At 41.5% G+C, this 14639-nt stretch overlaps 2 protein-coding genes and 2 long non-coding RNA genes across 8 annotated transcripts in view; 1 reads left to right on the forward strand and 3 right to left on the reverse strand.

The window, feature by feature from the left end:
- Positions 1 to 14639, forward strand: part of LOC309695220 (MAM domain-containing glycosylphosphatidylinositol anchor protein 2-like) — a 161485-nt gene that overhangs the window by 113411 nt on the left and 33435 nt on the right. For all 5 annotated transcript variants that reach the window (XM_082515733.1, XM_082515730.1, XM_082515731.1 and 2 more), the window contains 2 exons: positions 3014 to 3034; positions 4854 to 5009. In XM_082515733.1, coding sequence (XP_082371859.1) covers positions 3014 to 3034; positions 4854 to 5009 — 177 coding nt within the window. The remainder of the gene's footprint in view (positions 1 to 3013; positions 3035 to 4853; positions 5010 to 14639) is intronic.
- Positions 5018 to 8397, reverse strand: LOC309695263. The gene is made up of 4 exons (XR_014273089.1): positions 8166 to 8397; positions 7204 to 7362; positions 7069 to 7125; positions 5018 to 6636 (listed from the first exon to the last, which is right to left on the reverse strand). It is a non-coding gene; the product is annotated as an uncharacterized lncRNA (long non-coding RNA).
- On the reverse strand, positions 8527 to 9787 carry LOC309695274. Its single transcript, XR_014273105.1, has 3 exons — positions 9708 to 9787; positions 8750 to 8821; positions 8527 to 8581 (listed from the first exon to the last, which is right to left on the reverse strand). It is a non-coding gene; the product is annotated as an uncharacterized lncRNA (long non-coding RNA).
- On the reverse strand, positions 9963 to 14608 carry LOC309696229 (histone-lysine N-methyltransferase set-1-like; the record flags this gene model as incomplete). Its single annotated transcript, XM_082517381.1, has 6 exons — positions 13703 to 14608; positions 12883 to 13008; positions 12637 to 12799; positions 12331 to 12523; positions 10931 to 11032; positions 9963 to 10034 (listed from the first exon to the last, which is right to left on the reverse strand). Exons 2-6 carry the CDS (start codon positions 12983 to 12985, stop codon positions 9963 to 9965), a joined length of 633 nt encoding a protein of 210 aa, XP_082373507.1. The 5' UTR covers positions 12986 to 13008; positions 13703 to 14608.

Consider the following 14639-nt stretch of genomic DNA (forward strand, 5'->3'; position numbering starts at 1 on the left):
GACATGTATTTAATCAGTGATATTGTTCGACTCTGGCCTTCTCTCTGGTTCTGTTTTAAGCCACTGATGAAACAGCCTGTAAAGTGATGTCAGGAAGCATGAGCTGATATGAGAAGGCCGGTCTCACAGAGGAGGGCTTCACAGGGCCGCTTAAATGCCTCAAATGTTGAATAATAATTTATATCTGTGTCGAATGACTTAAGATAACAAGACTTTTAGCTGGAAAGTTAACACTTCAGCTAAAAATGCAAACAGTTGAAGTGTGACAGGAATCCTGGTGGAAAGTGCAGACAGGAGTCAAAGTCAACACAGAAACACGAGTGGAGTAAAATCAGGCTGACAGAGAAACAACCTGCTCACAGCAGGAGACGCTGATGCACACGTAAACATGACCTAGTCTGCTGCCTGATGAGGACTTTTGACTGTCAGCGAACATCCTGCCACCTCCAGATCACGATTTTACCTCTGTGCCACAAACACAACCATGATGGTAACTGCACTTTGTAATAATAATAATGATGGATTGTATTTATACAATGCCACTATTCATTCACTCTCACACACTGGTGAAGGCAAACTATAGTTGTAGCCACAGCTGCCCTGGGGCAGACTGACAGAAGCCAGGCTGAGATATCGCGCCATCGGCTCCTCTGGCCAACACCAGTAGGCGGGAGGTGAAGTGTCTCGCCCAAAGACACAACGACCGAGACTGTCCGAGCCGGGGCTCGAACCGGCAACCTTCCGATTACAAGACGAGCACCCGACTCTTGAGCCACGATCGCCCCATGTTTGTGCAACATGCCCTTTTTCCTCCACCTAAATGCTTTGTATCTAACATGCACACATGAACACATCAGAGAGCAACTTGCTTATCTTGCCCAAGGACACTTATGCATGTAGACTGGACAATAGACCCTGTGCACGAGACAATGCTAACTTCCTGGTTTGAGACCGGATGTGGGGTTGTGCATTTCCGGTAGCTTTACTTTGCGGTCAATCGCTACTGCGAAGATATATCCTCCACAATCATGTCCAAAACTGGAAAACGTAAAGATGGCGTTAAGTTACAAAGAGCAGAAGTTGGGAACACTCACCGCTGTCGTGTCATAAAAAATCTAATGATCAATTTTGACGTTTAAAGAGTTTAGATCGATCAGCTGTTTACATCACTCAACACAAGCAGAACTGCATCACTGCAGCAGAAGACACATCGTCCACATTCAGAAGCACATCTCTGTATAGTGACTGGTCTCATGATTTAAACAGGCAAATGTTCAGCATTCAAACTACAGGTGAAGAACAGTCAAACCAGATGTTTCCCCATTATGTCGATATCAGCTAGTCAGGTACACACCTACACAGCATGTTAACAAACCGTGAAAAAAGCCACACAAAATGAATGATTGCTGGTAACGGTTTCTATACATTAGTATTTACGAAGGGTATGTTGTGACTTACCTTCAAGATTACAGCGGTCCCTCGCTATAACGCGGTTCACCTTTCACCTCGCTGTTTCGCAGAGTTTTTAGTGCAAGTTTGCATGCTTATTTTTACGTCACATTGTGTCCTGCGTCCTGATCGCTGCATCGATGCTAGCAGTGTGACTCTGCAGTGCAGCGCTGTATGTCCACGATGTCCACCAAACGTTTGGCACCGTCAAAAATAACATTGGCTTTCTTCCTGCAGTAAATATAAACAACGACAGTATTCAGGAAGAAAAACAAACATTGCAGATATTTTATCGTAACTCTGGTTTTACGTGTCTCATCAACACAATTTAAAAACTGCTATAAAGTCCACACTTTGTCCGTCAGTTGTTCCGTCTGTCCTGCTCACATCTCCAATGGTTGTACACGTTGTCATTAACGTGGCTTCACTCCACATCAGCCGCTTTGCTAAAACACCGGTGTCGCACATAAGGACGCTGTCAGAGCCTGTCAGCCACGTTGATCAGCTGCTTATATACGAATGTGAATCGCGTGATTGGCTGGACTGTGGGATAAGGCGGCATCGTTCTGATCCCACACGGGAGCAGCCAGTCACTGACTAACACTGCAAAAGGTTAGGTTAGATGTTCTTTTGTGCACGACGCAGATTTTCTGTGCCAGCAGTGCACAATTGCGCACGCGCACAGCTTAGAGGGAACACTGGCCAGGAATCAAACTACCAACCTTCCTTCTCTACCTCCTGAGCTACAGACACCGCAGAGAGCAGCTCAGGTTTCAGTATCTTGCCCAAGGATACTTATGCCTGCAGACTGACGTTCAGCTGGGTCACATGATGCTCTGCATGTCACCATGTGACATCTGTCAAAGCTGGATTTAAGAGAAGAATGGATACCCTGAACCCTGCAATTAGGTAATAAAAGCTGTTTCCACTGCGTGTGATTTAGTAGATTTAGGTTTTCTAATCCTTCATTAGTTTGTAAATGAATTTCCTCCCAACACAACACCTTGGCCATGGTTCAGGGTTCTTGTCAGATCAGCATTTCCTGATGTCCCACGGTTTGGATAAGAACAGCATTTCCAGCATGGTTTACATTTGGTCAGACACTGAAGTGCTGTGGTAATATTATTGAGACTGCCACAGTGTAACAAAGCACAGGACAAGCGCACACCTCAGTGTGTCGAGGCTACTTCCACTTTCGAACAGCTGCTTGAGTGTTCAAGGGTTTTATAGGTTAGAATCAGGGTTGGGTTGTAGGGTAAGCAGCCTGGGAGTGTCACCGAGGTCCGCACAATCCAATCTATTCTTATATCATAACTTTAGCATGATGAAATGTGTCCAGGACAGAGGGGCTCGCTATCAAACAGGTTTACACTGAAAGGTCACTTCCTGTTTTTTGTCTTGTATTTCGTCATGATCTAAAAAGCTGTTTGCAGTCCAGCTTGGTTTGAAACGACACCGTTCTCACGTTTGTGTCACAGTTACTGTCCTGGATCATAACGGTTCTGCTCACACTGAGTGTTTTTGGACTGTTCTGACTGACCTCTTCTTTTTTGTCCCTTCACAGCTCCTGTTAACCCACATCTCAGTAAGTATCTGCCCACACTGACACACAGTCACACACTGGGCTGCACTTGGGTTTAAAACAGTCCAAATGGCCTTCTATACTGGGAACATAGCTAAAGGTGGATTAGCCATATACAAAGAGTGTAGGCTCCTGCAGGAAGTACAGGAAAAGCTTTTCAGGTGCGTCCCACCTGAGCTGCTTACAATCAGCTGATATTTATTTATTCTAATATCATAACTTCTATGAAACGTGACCTGGCCAGCGGTGCTCAGAGTCCAGGTGGAAGTTTGAACATTTTAAGTCATATAATATCATTGGTCGATCACATCGTGGTTATTCCAGCGCTCTTCTGTTATTTTAGCATTTTGGTTATTGTTGTTTGTTAGTTAGTTGCTTCCTGTGACTAAAAGTTGGTCATATTTTTACAGGTAAAAGTTTATATAGCGTCTTATTTTCCTTGAAATGTGACGGGTGTCCGTATGTCTACTTTTCGCTTCCTTCCATGCGCTGACATTTTGCATAGGACCTTCCTATCCTGTTTGTTGGTGACAGATCAAACGTGCGCGTCTACCCTTGCTGCACGAGGAGATTACTCCTGATTGGATCACTTCCAAACTCGCCCTGCCTCTCTGCACAACTTAAATAATTCTGATTGAATCTCATCTCTCGGGAACTTTTTCATCTTGTTCTGTTCGTCGGTAAAGCGTCAAAACATTTCATCACGGTTTTTTGTCCTCGTGCGTTAGTTTAGTTATCGAAAATAAAGGTAGCTGATGAAAACTACGACTGAAAATAAACACTGGTTTGGAGCCAGTTCGCTTTGGCTGCAAGGAATTCAATGACTCCTCCAGTTCCATCTAACAAGCCTCTGGCAGTTTGTGGTGCATATGCTGTGAGAAACACAGCTCCATGGTGTTTTGGTCGAGTGTTAACTCTAAGCTCCACATGCTCTAAGGATTGAAAAGTCTCCATGGCATCACCAAATGCTCCAAAGTGAGCGAGCACAGTGTAGAAACTGTGAAACGCATTTGTACCATGGTACTGACTACTCAGAGTTTGGCTTCACGTTGTGACATTTACATTTAACGTACAACTGAGCCTGCTGTGCTGTAGCTCTAATACTTTACCTACTCCATCTATTGCCAGCGTCTGTAACTTAGTCATTTTGTTGCTGAACTGCAGAGCTGCTGCAGTGACAGACTGCTGCATCCTCGATGCATGAAGGAGCGTTTCTGCAGGTCCTTCCTCCCTGCAGCTGTCAGACTGCACAATCAGAACTGCTCCCAACAAACAGATGTTTACATCTGCACTGTAACTGCAATAAGTTAATTAACCGATTCACTCTACAACCTGCTCTGCCTCTTATCTGTAGCTATTTTTATTTAATTTAATAACTGTACATTACTCTCTGTTTATAGTAACCATTGTCCTTAATGTTTCTGCTCTGTGTTCTGTGTACTGTTTGTTTGTGTATCTGTCTTTCTGGCTGCTGTTTCAACCAAATTTCCCCTTGTGGGACAATTAAAGGATTATTCTATTCTATTCTATTCTATTCTAATAGAATTGCTGGTTTCATTAAATATGCAAAAGTTATTATTATTAACAAATCAGCTTATTCTGAGCTGATCAGGTGGGAGTGGAACAACCCAACAGCTGACAGGGAAACAGCCAATCACATCACACTTCATGAATCCAGACTTGGAATATTTAATATTCACAAGTTATTAACTGATTTTCATGGACAATGAAACAAATAACTCTTGAATTTGATTTAGATTTTTCTGTAGGTCGAGCGTGTATTTATCAAGGTTGTATTTGTGTGTGTGGTTTGTGTGTTCAGGGGAGTTCCAGTGTGGTTTCGAGGATGAGGCATTGTGTTTGTTCTCTCAGGACAAAAATGACGTGTTCGACTGGACACGCCACAGTGCCGCCACACGAGACACCAAATATACGCCAAACACGGGACCAAGCTCTGACCGCACCGGCTCCAAGCAGGGTACACACACACACACACACACGCAGACACACACACACACACAGACACACACGCAGACACACACACACACAGACACACACACACACAGACACACACGCACACACACACACACACAGACACACACACGCACACACACACACACACACAGACACACACACACACACAGACACACACGCAGACACACACAGACACACACGCAGACACACACACACAGACACACACGCAGACACACACACACACACACGCAGACACACGCAGACACACACACAGACACACACACACACACGCAGACACACACACACAGACACACACACACACACACAGACACACGCAGACACACACACACACACACAGACACACACACACACACACACAGACACACACACACACACACGCAGACACACACACACACAGACACACACACACACGCAGACACACACAGACACACACAGACACACACACACACACACACGCAGACACACACAGACACACACACACAGACACACACACACACAGAAACACACACACACACGCAGACACACACACACACACACAGAAACACACACACACACACACGCAGACACACACACGCAGACACACACACACACACACACACACACGCAGACACACACACACACACACACACACACATACGGGTCTATGTGGTATGGCGGGACTATACTACGTCAATCCGCCCGGTGGTGGTTTAAGTGGACTACCCTTTTGAAAGGACTTAGAGCCAAGGGAGCGAGGTTAAAGTGTTCGAAAAAATCTGAAAAAAATTTGGGTCACTTCAGACCTCATACACTCCCTATAGAAGTCTAGATACACTGATACACACCAACCAGACTCTATTGTGTTTTCTGGAGACATTGTCCACTTGACAACAATGTGTTTTATGAGGTCCAAAAAAAGCAATATTGGGTCTTTAAAGGGACAATGATGTAATATTTAAATAGCTCATCATTACCATGAATACACATCTGACAGGACACAGGATTACTGGAACATCATTTTATTAGTGTTCTTGGATCTGAACATTAATTTTAACCATAAATAAAAAAAGAAATCTATGGACAAAAATGCCCACGCTTCCCACAGAAATATAAAAATATAGAAAACAGAAAAATTAAAAACATTTAAAATGAATTTTAATAGTTTAAAGGTAAATATTAAGGGGAGAAAATATGCATTTATAATTTTTTATTTTAAATATAACCCGTCAAAAAAAACCCTAAATAAATTAAATGTAAAAATTATGAAATACAAACTACTTCTGTATTTAACAAGAACTTTTTTTTCTTTAAACAGAACATCAGTGTTAACAACAATTGGCAATCTGACCAAGATGTAAAACCACAGCTCTCTAAACAGTTATTTTAGTTCATTTTTTTCTGCCTTTTTGCAGTTAATCCTCTGTTTCTTACAAAATCTCTTATGTTTTGAACTGTTCTTCCTGCCAACACCGGATCTTCTACCAATTTGCAATGACTGCATTCATTTTTGGTGGCTAGTTTCCCTTCGTTTATGTGGTCTTTCAAATGCCTCATCACTGCAGCAACCTCAGCCTTGGACCACATGTTTTTGGGAGCTCTTCGGGAATTGTGGGATTGAGCAGCATTTTTCTCTGGAAGATATATAAAGTAGTAGTAGTTAAAACAAACAAAAAACCAAACAAAAAAAACAAAAAACATTTGCTTGTTAAAAGAATGGATGCTACCCTGTACTAACTTCTGAAATGTGTTGCTACCATCAATATCAAAACGAGCTAAAATTCTGTTTGAAAATTTATCAAATTTCTAAAATGAGACAACATTTAGTGTTCCGCTGTGAATAAAAGACTGAATAAAAAGTTGAATAAAAGTCTCTTGATGCATGCTCAATCATCCAGGTAAGTAAATCCCAAAACGTTGATTCTGTTAATCTGGACGTAGCGTTTTCAGTGGGAGAAACATTTTGTCACTCATCCAAGTGACTTTTTGCCACCACTCTGCAGTTTGCCATATGTTGCAAAGTGATGAAACAATAATAAGCTTCGAGAACCAACTGCACCCCTTACCTTCAGAGGGAGCAGCAGTCTCACTTGCTGCAGGCATTGTGAGTAGTCCTTCATCTGCTGATTACACAATTTGATTAAGTTTTAATATTTGTAACAAACATTTTATCCACAGAAACCAAGCTAGTGGTAACTTACCACAATCTACAGTGTCTTGGGGCTGCGCTGTGTTTGTGGAATCAGCTACTGCATGTACAGGCTCACTGGTGCCACACGCCGACATTGTGAGTGATGTGTCATCATCATCTGATTCACTCTCACTGTCCTTTGTTTCAGCATCACTTAATGCAATTTCATCTGAGAAATTGTGGGGGAAAAAAACCAAAAAAACCAAACACATACAACCCCCCCAAAAACCTCACATTAACAACGAGATATGACAAAAAACAGAGCAAATACTGGAAATTATAGTACATAGTTTTACTATTTAAGGCCTGCTGCTGGGTTGTTGCCCTCCTATGGCCTACTCCACATCCAGGTAGCACCTCCATGCTCTGGACACTACACTAACAGACACAGCAAACCTTCTTGCCACAGCTCACATTGATGTGCTACGCTAGATGAGCTGCACTACCTGAGCCACTTGTGTGGGTTGTAGACTGTCTCATGCTACCACTAAAATGAAATCACCGCCAGCATTCAAAAGTGACCATAACATCAGCCAGAAAGAATAAGTGCTGAGAAGTGGTCTGTGGTCACCACCTGCAGAACCAGTCCTTTATTATGGTGAATTGACTATAATTTCCACTTGTTGTCTACTCTATTTGCAAAACAGCATGTGAAACTGGTTGTCAGTGTTACTTCCTAAGTGAACAGTTTGATATAACAGAAGTGTGACTGACTTGGAGTAACATCGCATTGTTTAAGTGTTCCCTTTATTATTTTGAGCAGTTTATGTTATGGAATGGGGAATTGAGGACAATCCCAAGTATACCATTTTTACAAGGTCCTGCACCAATGAGGTAATACTACATTTCTTTAATTAGACGTGACCACCCATTAATTAAAAAGGGAGCAGTGTTCATTTCAGCTAGTCTTAACTTGTTGAACTCCATTAATGCTTTTTACTATATAATGTACCTATTCACTAAATGTCTCACCTTTGCACTTATAGCCAAGCCACTTGAGGGAGGAAACCAGTCCCACACACTGAATGCACTTGTCCAAAGATGATATTGTTGTGCACACCAGACGATGATTGTGACACTGTTAGCAAAATATTGCAACATTTATTTGTTTTGGACAGTTGGAAAGGTGAGGTGTTTTCAATTCAGTTGCAGATATCAACTAATAAACTTCGTCCATGTAAATCACATCACACCCAGGTGACTGCCAAACACACACACAGCATCCATAAAGAATGATGATAGATTAAATTATTAGTTCATTAAGTGGTACACTGGATTATATTTACCCTTTCAGGCTCTGGATGTTTCAGGTCCAGATCATTGTTTGGAAAGCTGTTTGGTTGCGGCTTTAGGCAGCTCACAGTCTTCTGAATCTGGCTGGTCTCAGTCTTCGTGTGTAACAGATAGAGAATGAAGACAAAAGAACAGTAATCTGACAGTTACTAAAAATGCATCACTCAAGAGGATGAATAAACCATTTCACTATCGGCAAATAGCGTAAGGTACACATCGTGCATGAGAAACATTCATTAAAATCTGTCCTAGGTCAATGTTACCTCTTCAAAATCTTGCACTGAAGAAGAATGCATGGCTTCTGAGCCTTGCTGAGGCATTTCTTCATCAAGATCCTGCAACAAAGAAAAGATGGCACAAAGATTAGACCAAGTGCTCTTCTTGCAACTGTACTGGGCAGTCCTGTGCTTCTGTCTTTAATTTGCATGTGTGTGTGTGTGTGTGTGTGGGGGGGGAGGGGGGGGGGGGGGGGCTTTCCACTCAAGAAATGTTTTCTTCTGAAAAAAATACTGGCTACAATAATTAACAACTGATTCCTTTGCAATCATCCATCCTCTTCCACTTATCCTTATCAGGATTGTGGGGTAGCAGTTTTGGGGCCTATACCAGCTACCATAGGGCAGTACAACCTGGACAGATCACCAGTCTAACATGGAAGGACAAGCATTTGCATTCACACCAAAGGGCAGTTTTGAATCACCAGTTAACCTAACCCCATAAGCTACATCTTTGGACTGTGGGAAGAAGCCAGAGTACACAGCCAGAGAGAGCCCATGCACTAAAGCAGTAAAAAGTGCCTAAAACAAGTTAAGAAGTTGTATAGTACTATCTATCTTAATGTTCAAGCCTGAGTTTCAAAAAATTTCAACATAGAAACAAAGCACATGCAGTCAGTTCTGCATGCTGTAGGTCAAACTGTCAAGACATACGAGAAGACCCCTCCTAAAACCAGAGTGATGTCACCATGAAGCAAACTTTGACGGAGTCCCCCAATAACAGTGTGGTCCTCCTAAGTCACATTTGGGTGGTTAACACACACACACACACTCAGATGTTATCCAGACTTGCACTTTGAAACAATGAAAAGGACCTACAAGCCACGGTCCATGTAAATCACATCACACCCAGGTGACAGCCAAACACACACACACACAGCATCCATAAAGAATGATGATAGATTAAATTATTAGTTCATTAAGTGGTACACTGGATTATATTTACCCTTTCAGGCTCTGGATGTTTCAGGTCCAGATCATTGTTTGGAAAGCTGTTTGGTTGCGGCTTTAGGCAGCTCACAGTCTTCTGAATCTGGCTGGTCTCAGTCTTCGTGTGTAACAGATAGAGAATGAAGACAAAAGAACAGTAATCTGACAGTTACTAAAAATGCATCACTCAAGAGGATGAATAAACCATTTCACTATCGGCAAATAGCGTAAGGTACACATCGTGCATGAGAAACATTCATTAAAATCTGTCCTAGGTCAATGTTACCTCTTCAAAAGAATGCATGGCTTCTGAGCCTTGCTGAGGCATTTCTTCATCAAGATCCTGCAACAAAGAAAAGATGGCACAAAGATTAGACCAAGTGCTCTTCTTGCAACTGTACTGGGCAGGCCTGTGCTTCTGTTTTTAATTTGCATGTGTGTGTGTGTGTGTGTGTGTGTGTGTGTGTGTGGGGGGGGGGGGGGGGGGGGGGGGCTTTCCACTCAAGAAATGTTTTCTTCTGAAAAAAATACTGGCTACAATAATTAACAACTGATTCCTTTGCAATCATCCATCCTCTTCCACTTATCCTTATCAGGATTGTGGGGTAGCAGTTTTGGGGCCTATACCAGCTACCATAGGGCAGTACAACCTGGACAGATCACCAGTCTAACATGGAAGGACAAGCATTTGCATTCACACCAAAGGGCAGTTTTGAATCACCAGTTAACCTAACCCCATAAGCTACATCTTTGGACTGTGGGAAGAAGCCAGAGTACACAGCCAGAGAGAGCCCATGCACTAAAGCAGTAAAAAGTGCCTAAAACAAGTTAAGAAGTTGTATAGTACTATCTATCTTAATGTTCAAGCCTGAGTTTCAAAAAATTTCAACATAGAAACAAAGCACATGCAGTCAGTTCTGCATGCTGTAGGTCAAACTGTCAAGACATACGAGAAGACCCCTCCTAAAACCAGAGTGATGTCACCATGAAGCAAACTTTGACGGAGTCTCCCAATAACAGTGTGGTCCTCCTAAGTCACATTTGGGTGGTTAACACACACACACACACAGACTTATCCAGACTTGCACTTTGAAACAATGAAAAGGACCTACAAGCCACGGTCCATGTAAATCACATCACACCCAGGTGACTGCCAAACACACACACACACAGCATCCATAAAGAATGATGATAGATTAAATTATTAGTTCATTAAGTGGTACACTGGATTATATTTACCCTTTCAGGCTCTGGATGTTTCAGGTCCAGATCATTGTTTGGAAAGCTGTTTGGTTGCGGCTTTAGGCAGCTCACAGTCTTCTGAATCTGGCTGGTCTCCGTCTTCGTGTGTAACAGATAGAAAATGAATATACAGTGCATTTTTGAAGAGGATTTTGAAACATTAAATAAACTGTATGAGAAAGATAAGTTTCAAGCTATTGTCTTTAAAATATTCACTGTCATGTATAGAGAATTTAAGGCCCTATGATTAAGAGACAAATAGTCAGTGTGATTTCTTTATTTTTTAAGCCATTGCTAAAGGAGTAAAACAATCACCTGTAGCAGCAACGAACTGTCACTAGGGCCCATTTATCTTCGAGGGACAAAATTTAAAATGAATCTAACTAAAGAGGCTACACAGCAAAATCTCCAGTGTTAAATTAACACTAGAGAGTGTCTATATGGGTCCACACAACACTGTTGAGTGTTGAATTAACACTTTTGACAGTGTTATATGTTTAAAAGTAACCTAGTCAGTTTTGAAGATTAACAAAGACTAACACTGAGCAGTGCTGATTTTCTAACACTGGAATATTTCTAACATTTTGAGTTATTTTCCAGTGTTAGAAAATCAGCACTGCTCAGTGTTAGCCATTGTTAATCTTCAAAACTGACTAGGTTACTTTTAAACATATAACACTGTCAAAAGTGTTAATTTAACACTCAACAGTGTTGTATTTAACACTCAGAGGTGTGGACCCTTATAGACACTCTCCAGTGTTAATTTAACACTGGAGATTTTGCTGTGTAGAATCACATTAAACATCAATCACTGTTAAAATTTAGAAACCGAAAGCCATTTTTTATTTCTGCATACCTGCTGATATTTTTTTAGTGCTTTTAGAGGGCTTTGATGTGGCAGCCATCACAATTGCCTGTTTTTCCAGTAGGTTATAGTACCATGTAGTTTTTCAGTAACTACTGCACCAAGGTTCCAAGTGATCCAAAGTGATCAGAAAATTTGACATAGACTGAATGCCACCAGGTGGCTGGTCAATGGTGTCACTCGATAAGTTATGAGTGCGCCTCCTTCGTGAAAATCCAAGCCATCATTTTTGAAACTCTGAAATGTTTGAAATAGCGACCAAAATTAACAGCGTGATCCCTGAATTGAACACTAAAGTATAGACTGAGCAGCAGGCATTTTGTCACCTTGACGTCCATGCTTGCTGTGGCATTTATATCACTGGATGCTCGGCTGCATTGCTATAGTTACCCCAGGCACAGTAGGTGATACTCAATTTCAGTGAAAAACTAGATGCCGTAAGTCACGTTAAGCCAATTTGAGTAGGTACAAATGTAAAAATGGCTTAGGGTATGCAATTTATCAGTTCCAAAAAGTACAATTGTAGAAATACCTTGCATCTCCAGAGCCAATCCGAGTCACCATAATTATAGTCTATTTCTTCACCTGGACTTATGTCTCTGCTTGCAAATAAGCATAGATGGGGCTTTCCATTGATATTTAATATTTTCATCTTAGCACTTGGACTGATGTGGTTGTCGTTGACAAGTCTGCCTAATGACCCATCTTCTTGAGATGCATCCACACTGTGGGGTTAGGCAAAAAAGTATTAGCTTAACTAGTTAGGAAGCTTTTTTTTCATAAATCAAAAGCAATGTGTAATTTAATCTTAATCAAACTACACTGATATAATACGCACCACCAGAGTTTTCCATCAAACTTGAATTCAAACATGAACACCTTCAGGCTGTCATGATAAACTCTGTGTCTCCGCTCACATTCTTCTTTTGTTATGAGTTTACCTCTGTATTCCAAAAGAAAGTCTCCTTTTTGGAATGGAACAGTCGTGAAAATGCCCCGACCTGAATTGCAGAGGCATACCAAGTGAGTGACAAAAGACAAAGTGACAAACTCCAAATCTAATCCAAACTAAAGACCAACTTACCTTTGAAGGCATTTATGTAGTGGATATCAAGTCCCAGTTTGTCCCTTCCAGCAGAAACATGACAGACTGCATCCTCCCGTGGAGGAATGCGTCTCCTTCGCATGTTCTCCTGTACGTTTTGATTGGCTGTATTACCAAAGCATATAAAGTATTACGATTATCGTCATCATTGTCATCATCATCAGTAGTAGCAGAACTAGCAGTAGTGTAGTTTACAGCATAAACACAGCTGACTTATTCATAGTGCTAATTTATGCCTTCTTTTAAAATGTTAAAGGCCTAGTACTCAAAATGGCGACATGTGACATTTCTGTAATGGCGACTGCAGAGAGTGATACAAGTACTGAGAAAGCTTAGGCATCAAAACTGTAAGAAGTTTTTTCTTCAGGCATATAAATAAATACACGACTAAATACACTTATACCCTTGCTTTTATTTTAGGGCTGTCAGCAGAATGGACAGACATTGGACAAACTGCCCGAAATTAGCTAACAGCGACATCAGGGATTTTGACTCAGACTGCGCTGGTTTAATTGTTAATCGCGTTAGTCGCGATGTCGGCATTAACACGTTTAAGCCACAATAATGCTTTAACACCGAGTAAATCCTAACACGGGTTAGCCCGCTTTATCGCGTTGACGCGGTTAGTCGTCAGCCCTATTTTATTTACTCAATGACAAACGCTGGGGCCGTTTTACTTCTTCAAAGACTCACTAACAGTCCATAAAGCATAAATTAAACCAGTTTAATATAGGCCTGTGCACCTATAATTTCATATAGTATTAAAGTCATGGTGCATTTTACATTAAAAAAGGCTTACCTTTGTGTTTTTAATCCGTCTTCGTATTGCCGTCGACATACACTTGTTAAAGGGCACGCGCGCGAAAGTTGTGGCGCCGTTTCCTGTAGGTACCGCCTATATATATAGCCTACCAATCACAATGACTTCCGGCCGTGTGTATTGAAAATGTGTATTAAATTGCAGTACCTACACACATCCACTCTAACTCGAAACGTCGCTGTGCAATACACTGGAATACACAAAAATCAGGTGAGGGGGTATAGGTGGACTTTTAAGAAAATCAGAAAATCTTTTAATTATAGTTTAATAAATGAATTTACACTACAGTTTAAGCAAATACAGGTCAAAAGATAAATAATGACCTCATAAGAAGTAGAAAAAATTATTATTTAGACACTTAAAAATGCATTTACAAGTCATGTTTTAGGGGGACACATGAATACACAGCAAAAAGTCGAAATGTCCCCGGAGCCCAGGTACAGCGCAGGTCAAATGTCAATCCATACCACATAGACGCACTCACACACACACACACACACACACACACACACACACACACACACACAGACACACACACACAGACACACACAGATGTACAGATTTCATTCATGTATTTAGTTTGGTTTTCTACACTTCATTTAGCCCATATTTGGTCGTAATCTGAATTCATAATTATTATTAGTATTATTCAAATGTGTAATTGTTGCAGAGGGGCTGAATTCTTCTGCTGCTGAACTGTTGGGTGGGTCAGATTTATCAGTAATGGATAACAGCTGATTCAGTGACCTCCTGAACAGGTCACCAGTCAGTCACCGGCTTTCTTGATCAGTTTACACAGTGTGTTGGGGTCACCAGCTTCAGCACATTTAGGACCTGGCATCAACATATGTGGACATCACATCAGTCAGAGATGCAAACATGAGCCTTTTCTGGCTTCCTCCTATGCTGCTGTTGC

Source organism: Aulonocara stuartgranti (assembly GCF_965226115.1).
Source record: "Aulonocara stuartgranti genome assembly, chromosome: 19".
In the NCBI taxonomy this organism is placed as follows: Eukaryota; Metazoa; Chordata; class Actinopteri; order Cichliformes; family Cichlidae; genus Aulonocara; species Aulonocara stuartgranti.